The sequence below is a fragment of the Chaetura pelagica genome, unplaced genomic scaffold (assembly GCF_000747805.2).
Source record: "Chaetura pelagica isolate M959 unplaced genomic scaffold, ChaPel_1.0 scaffold356, whole genome shotgun sequence".
In the NCBI taxonomy this organism is placed as follows: domain Eukaryota; kingdom Metazoa; phylum Chordata; class Aves; order Apodiformes; family Apodidae; genus Chaetura; species Chaetura pelagica.
In genome coordinates, this window is record NW_009953964.1 from 4,429,765 (window position 1) to 4,437,661 (window position 7,897).

The 7,897-nt window shown below is 41.8% G+C and overlaps 1 protein-coding gene across 1 annotated transcript in view; it reads right to left on the minus strand.

Moving 5' to 3' along the window:
* Positions 1 to 1,425: 1,425 nt before the first annotated feature.
* Positions 1,426 to 7,897, minus strand: part of HTR4 (5-hydroxytryptamine (serotonin) receptor 4, G protein-coupled) — a 65,627-nt gene continuing 59,155 nt past the window's right edge. The window contains exon 7 of the mRNA XM_010002059.1: positions 1,426 to 1,513. Within this exon, the coding sequence (XP_010000361.1) occupies positions 1,426 to 1,513 (88 nt within the window). The remainder of the gene's footprint in view (positions 1,514 to 7,897) is intronic.

Below are 7,897 nucleotides of genomic sequence, written 5' to 3' on the forward strand. Positions count from 1 at the left end.
CATTACTAAATCATAATACAGATAATGTTAAGCTCCTGGGTATAGAAGCCTTTAATGAAAAAAAAACACACGTTCCTGATAAAAAATAATAAATAATGTCACCTTTTCTTTTTACATTAAAAATATCTGTACATGATTACACAATATAACAAAGTACAATTTTATTTTCTAGGCTTGGAGTGGCATTTCTGGGTTAGATCTTCATTTGAAAAGGTAGAGACTTGTAGTCTTGATCCTGCATATTTCCCCCTGCATGAAAATAATTTTCCCAGTGTTCTGAAGTCTACAGCCTTGCCTGCCCTTTCCATGCAAGGGTGGAAGCAGCTCACAAGGAACACAGCAACATCTACATGCGGGAAGCAGCTAAGGACTGAGATCTTTGCAGAGAGGTGCATGTGGTGATATTTGAAGGTCTTGAAACTTCATGCCTCAACTGGAAGAGAACAGAACCAATAGAAAAATAAAGATGGAAATCGTAAGTAGAAGTCTGTCTTCCTCACGTAGCTAAAAAACTCTTTTAGATGGTATGTTTTCCAAGATGGCACTTAGTGATCTATTCCAGACTGACTCTGTCTCTTGACCAACCTTTGTTTTTGGTAAGAATGGCCACAGTTTGCTCAGGTGAGGACAGTGCTGGCAGCTTGCCTGGGGCTGGGGGCCACATCCCATCCACTGGCCCCCGAGTGGCAGAGGTTGGCCACTGGCTGCCAGCAGTGGGGCTGGGCTGCAGTGGGGCTGGCAGGGAAACAGCTCTGCAGGTCCTACTCCAGCTTGTCAGGCACCAGGTACACCCTGTGAGTCTTCTGCCAATGAACTTGGCCAGGAAACACAATGACAGCATTTACAAAGAAAGCTCTGCAGGGCAGGGTGAATCAGCAGCTGGGTGAATCACCTTTCATGAGGAACTATAATCAAAAGGCAAATATTTGATTTGGCTGAAGACAACGTGGAGCTGGTTCTCTGCTGGCAGCACCTACTCACTGGTGGCATCTGGTGCAGATGTTTAGTCTGACAGTGGGATAGGTCTTAGCCAGAACTTGTAATCTTTAAGATGGTGGTGTCACAGGACAGAGAGGTGGCTTTTACACAGATGGCAGCTGGAAAGGATTAACAGGAGTCCCTGCACTGGGTGGTTTGTATCTGTGCTGTTTCCTTACATTGACAGTAACCAGTGCTCTCCTGGAGGGAGGCTCTGACACGGTCATATAGCCCAGCTGTTCTTGGAGAAACAGGAGAGTCACCTCAGCCATTCTACTCATGTATCTTCCTGTGCCCCCATCGACCTGGACATTCATAGGAAGTCAGTGTAGGAAGCACCATGATAGTGCTGATGCATGAGTTTTCATAAAGTCCTGTTGTCCATTAATCCTTTGGGTACCTCAAAAGGAATTAATTTCTTCAGCTGAGACATTCCTAGGACCATGACTAAAAACAGGACTCTTGGGATTCAGGGTCATTGTGGATGGGAAGCTTCTCATGTTCCTGATGGTGCCCGTTACGTAAGACAGTGTACCTGGGAGTGGAAAAACATAAGGAAAGATTAGTTAGTGCTAGTTAAGAGGAGAAGCTTATGTAAAGTGAGTTCTTGCAAACCCAGAAGTACATCTTAAGACAATATATCTTCCAAATATCCTGATCCCATGTTAAGCAAATGTGAATTCCTAGTCTGCTCTACAACAGGAAACCAAATCTTCCATTTGATGCAGTCAAGGAAATCACTGAAAACCAAGAGCCTGTTGGTTTTCTTGTATCTAAGGTGCAGCTGGCAGTGAAAGGAAAAGAAACCAGAGACTAAGAAACCATAATTAAGGTGCTTAGAATACCACTGAAATGTCTGAGGTAGGTGATCTGAATACCCTACAAATGAGGTATCCATTTGTTCCAGTAGATCAGCCATGGACTCAAAATGAAAGACAGGGTATAAACTGCCTGTGTGATTTAGCCCTGGTGAATATTCCTGGAGGAATTTACCCTCTAAAGTACTAGATGCTGTTTTTCAACATGGTCAGACTTGGTTGCCTTAATACAGGTGACTGTATGTGCAGATATATCTATTAAACATACCCCTTTAGTACTCCATTCCTTTAAATAATGATCATAAATGTTAAAGACTGCTAGTTCTACCAACCAGATACAGACTTGATGTAAGAAATGAGAAAAGACTTTTTGCATCTAACACTGAACAGACATTTTGATTAGACAACCATGAAGCATACAAGTCATAACACTTATAATTTTATATATCAAGTCAGACATGGCACATGGTGTGAGGTAATCCAGCCCAGAGACCCCTCACATGGCAAAGTCTCTGCTACAAATTGTGACACAGAGGATGAGAGCCTGGAGACCCCCCTGCTCTCTGAACAAAACAGACATGGTTCAGAGCAACTCAGGACTTGCTCAGAAGCACAACAGACAGGCACTGAAAGCTGACTTCAAACAGGATATCCAAAGAGCCAAACCTTTCTTCTTCTGCAGTAGTCAAAAAACAGTTGTGCAAGATCAGCAATTTAGCAGGAGATGCCGTTTGTTACAAAGATGCTTTAAGCTAAAAGAAGTCATTAAGGTGTCCCAGGATCTCTTGTGGCACAAAGTGTCTGTCTGAAGCCTCTGGCAGTTAGCTCAACACTTCCAGCTGTTTACCCTGTGGGAAAAGAGGATGGGTAGGAGAGGAGGAAAGAGCGTTTGTATGCAGGGTGTGAAAGCTGCACTGCAGGGGTGATGGCTGGCTCGGGTACTGCCACATTGTTCCTAAAATTCTTACCAATATTTCCAGGAAACTGCTAAAGAAAGGAGTCCTCAGCTGGCTGGCTTTTGTGTTACCATGATTGTTTTCACCATACTGTAGATTTTCCCTTCAAATGAAAATTCAAAGCTACCTGCCAGTTACCAGGCACCAATTTAGCATCAGAGAAAAGACAGGATCATACCAGCCCTGGGTTTTTTCACAGCATCACATCTTAACTGATGTGCTCTCTGAAAATAAAGCACATTTTTCAGGCATCAGTATCTATGGGAAGCAAGTTTCAGAAAGGAAGCACAGCTGCACCCACAACTCATGTTGGGCTCCCCTGCAGGAACTCACACTCCTCCAAGCCCCACGGGGTTTATCCCAAGGACCCCAAGTAGGAAACAGCGCTTGGACCTGCCCCCGGGGGCTGAATTTCAGGATAAATTTGTCAAGTAGTTTTGAGTAATGAATACATCTGAGGAAGCCCTCATATATAAGCAGGAAAAGAATTTGTGAAGTTTTAAATGTATTAAATGATCTGCAGCAGACTGGTCGCTCAGCTTTGCTGCCTGCAGGGAGCTCCTTCCGTGGGGTTTGTATCTGCTGGCGCCTTAAGCCACCAAGCTCCATTACAAATGGCATCCTAGGCTGACCCTGCCCTCTCCACCGGACCCCTCCCAGAACTGGTGGCCAGTGTTACTGTCATTTCACCAGGCAGCTTTACTCAGGTCATAAACACCATCACCCAGCATTAAAGCCCAATCCTGAAAAGGCGTTTCCACGTACAAAGAGGCCCCGCTGGGGGTTATTCACATTCTTGCCAAATGGCGCTTTAATTGTGATGATGACCAATTTGGAGACAACTCCTTCTGCACCTCCTGCTGTTTTTGACAGTTCAATGGACTCTTTAATTAACTGGTTGGATTAGCTCTCAGCAGTGGAGGGGATCTGTGGTTTTACTCTCTGTAGGCCATGACTAGAACAAGAAGCTCCAGCAGTATTCTAGGAACTCGGCAAGAGCCAGGGAGAAAACACCAAAAAGAGGCAGTGGCTGTTTCAGTGTTCCCCCTTAGGTTCCCTGCAGAGCTATCCCCCACACCAACTTGTACAATGCATTAAGAAAGCAAAGCCAAAGATTCACTGGTCTTTGGTTCCCCCCAACTCTAATGAAAAAGCATCACCATCTCCAGGGAGCTTGAGGCCCCTACTTAGTCCTCTCTTCCCAACAAGCAAAGCCTCAACATGCCTGTCCCCCAGGATCACACCTGTCTTGCTGTGTCCAAAGTCTCAGAACAAACATGGGGCTTGATGTTCCCTCAGCAGCCTTGCCCCTTTAAACTTGGCAGGAGAAATAATTTTACCTAGAGGACTCTAGTAACAGCAAAGCAAAGAAATAATAATAAAATACCCACACCTGCCTAGGACAGGAAAGTTTTCAGCTGGGCTGAAGGCAGATTAATGGAGAGAAGTGCAGCTGTGATAAACCCAGTGTAGGTGCACAGCTGCACCTGCATGAGGAGTCTGTCCTGCTGAGCTCTGGTTAGCTCCTTTTGAAGACAATGCATGCCCTGAAAAAGGTACAGACTAGTTTAATTTACAACTAGATTTAACAAGTTGGGGTGGATGTTTAAGGGAGGGCAGAGGATCTGAGAAATGTGCAATTATAAAGATTTACTTGCTAGGTCAAAAATAATGAGTTTCAACCTGAAATCAGAGTGGTACAGGAAATGCTCCAAAAGTTTTCACAGTTCACAGTTTCAGATATTTTCCCTATTTTTGATCTGGTGCAAGTCTGCAACTTCTCACAAGACAGAAAAGAAAAAAGGAGACAAGAGCCAACTCAAATTCATGTTTAAGTGATCATTCTGAGTTACACCATGAAACCTCTTATTTGCAGAAGCAACAGCAGAAGTAAACACTTGTTTGGACCAGAGGAAGACAATTTTACTGAGTAAGTTGTGATCCATTGTGAAGATATATGTTCTGCCTGAACAGAGATTCCCATTTTCAGTGGTGAAACTACTGTTATTCAACCCAGCTACCCAAGGCAACAGATCATAGGAAGAGTCTGCACATAGGTAGAAGCTGGCTAGAGCCACATTTTAAGTGGCATTGAGCTTCAAATTGAATAAAGAATCGAAACATTTCTTAGATTAGAAAATTGTGTTGGTCCACAATTTATCTTTCGCTGAATTTCTTTCTGTCACAGCTGCACAACTCTTCGGTGCTTTCCCATCTGGAACATAAGCAGCACTATGCACAGCTGCACAACTCAACAGTGCTTTCCCATCTGGAACATAAGCAGCACTATTGTTGTAGCTTCTCACTCAATATAGTGTCCACTTCTCAAAGCTCTGTTTCTTTCAGATGGACTTAAAGAGAAATAATAAATATCTCTCTTCAGTATCAAATTGGGTTCACAGTTAACAATCACTTGGCAGACCAGAGTAGGTTATTTTATTGAACACATCATTCTGAAATAAGCCTTCCACCATCTGTTCCATCCCATAATTGTAAGTGCAAACTGTATAGGTCATAAATGTACTATAAAAGAGAGAACAGTTTATGATGACGGATAACTGAATTGTTAATTATTGCAGACAGTGATGCAACTTCTTTATTTCCTTTTCAGGAACAGGTAGAAAAGAGTCTTTTAATTCTGTATTTTATGGCAGTCACTAACCCAGAGTAAATTATTGCCTGTAGATTATAGAGATGTTGTTAAATGCAAAATCATTGGTATCATTATCTTGCCATATCTATGACAGGAGCATCCAAGGAAGATCACAAAGACCGTTCTAAACCCCAGTTTAGAATGGGCCAGGAATAAACTTTGAGCATGTTTTTCAGAACAGCAGGAAAGAACCTGCGGCATTGGAGCATCTTCCAGGGTTACAGGAGTTAAGGGTAAAGATGACAATGCTATTTGCTCCCTAAAAAGATGTTTTTTGACATTTTGGAAAACTGGGGAATCTTGGGAAACAGTCAGAAAGCTGAGAGGAGTGTCAACATAAAATCCAAGCATCTCTGGAATCTGCTATTTTAATTTGTGACATTTTGAGAGATGCAAAAAAAACCATACACAAAAGGTCAAAATGAAATGTTTTTCATTCCTATTTTCCATTGAAAAAAAATGAATATACATAATTTAAATTAAATGTGTTTTCATGAAACACTTGATTTTAGTACAGCTGCATATTTAATTTGCAAAAGGTCAGTGCAGAACTGTCCCTCTCCCACAACTGCCAGGTTCATAAACTCCATTAAATGAAAAGCCTTCTAGTAACTGTGATGTAACTGGGCTGAAAGACTCAGACTTCCAGCCACTAAAGTGAACTTCCACCTTTGGCCATGGGTGGAAAAATTTTCTGTCAGGCTAAGAACAATACCCCCCACCTACTCAACATGATCCCTGGGGCAAAGGGGAGCCAGAAATTACAGTCATTTTGACTTTGCTTATATGCGTCAACATTGCAGAACATCCTAAATTGGTATCATGTGCAAGGCTGCAAAACCAGCAATATACCTAATGGTCCCAGGATTAATAGACACTGCATTTCTCTCTGGGTTTCTGATTTCTTCCTGGTTTTGAGATGACCAAGATACTTAGATTATTTCCTAGCAATTAGGTTTAAGCTTATTGTGTGTCATCCTTCTGCTGCACCTGGTTAGCCTGCAACCCAGAGGAGAGCAAGACATTATCAGAGGTGAGTTTCCTAAAGGTAAAGGTCTGTCTCTGCACATGACTCCCTATGATCTCTTTTGTCCAACAGAAGCCAATTCAGAGAGAATTTATCTTCTAAATGTGTGAACAACTAATTCATATAAAGAGTGTGTGAACTTACAAAACACAATGAGAACTGCTCCAAGAAAAGTCCCTCAGATATCAGATCTATTCCTGGGATACTGTCGAGATACACTTCATGTTCATCTCCTGGTTCATTGCCTTAGCCGAATTTGAAGTCTGTCCTAGTCTTACTATTTAATTGTTTGGTTTTGGTTGTGTTTTTTTGGGGTTTTTTTTTGTTGTTTTTTTCCTTTGTTGTTGTTGTTATTTTTTTAAAAAAGGAGCAAATTTCAGTGGATCACTCCTCCTTAGAGATGATGCAATCCTTTGGGAAAACACAGGTAAAATCCACGGAACTATCAAAAGGTCAATTGTCCCATTGCAGCTGAGTAGGAAAAAGCTGGAATTCAGGAAAATTTTTAGATTGTTACATTATTTATACAGATATGGCAGCAATGTTGATTGTAAAGTCCTTTGTAGTCAAATGTAAATACAAATTAGTCTCTATCTCATGATAAGTGTTTATTTCTTTCCACTGGAGCAGTTATGCCAAATATCTTCATTATCTTTAAATCAAATAATGCAGTTCAGACATTGTGAGCTGGAATTAAGCACTCATCATTCTTTACTAAATTTCAGTTAGAGGTTTTAAAAACAGCTGTCTCCAGCCCACAGAATCCAGCCTCCAGTACATTTTGTAAGGCTGCTACATGCCTCCTCAGATTTAAAATTAGCAGGCAGTTCTCCAAGTAAGCAAAGCCTTTGAGTGAGAGAAACACACTGGAAAAAAAATTATTTTAGTTTTTTTCTATCTGACAAGTCATAGAAAGCAAAGAAAGCATCTATCAGTATGTTTGCTCTGCTCCTTTCTTTTTCCTTTGTTCCATCATTCCTGAAGGATGTTTTCCTTAGCTGGAGCTCCCCTGTTCCCTCACTCTTACATGCCAGCTCTGGCTGCTGCTGGCTCTATTGACCTGCAGATCCAGGACACATTTCCAGACCATCTCAGCCAGCCACAGGTCAAGGCACTCTCATACAGTACCAGGAAAGTCACTGAAGCTACCTGAGGAGTGTCCTCATTCCCAAAAGCACAGGTGTGGAAATCCTTCCTGGTGGATCTGTGACTGCACCAACACATGGGTGCTGCTGCTTTGGGCTGATGTAGAATAGAAATGGGTTTGGTGTTTGGTTTTCGTTTGTTGGGTTTGGGGTATTTTTGCTGTCAAAATAAGACCAAATCCTATCCAGTTCTTTTATTTTTGTGTTTACAGTAAAAGCATATCTTTTTAGAGGAGGATGTTTAACTCCTCTTTAAAGTGCAGGCAAATAATAACCTGAAATATGAATTTAAAATGAAATGTCAAAACACTTCAGCATCT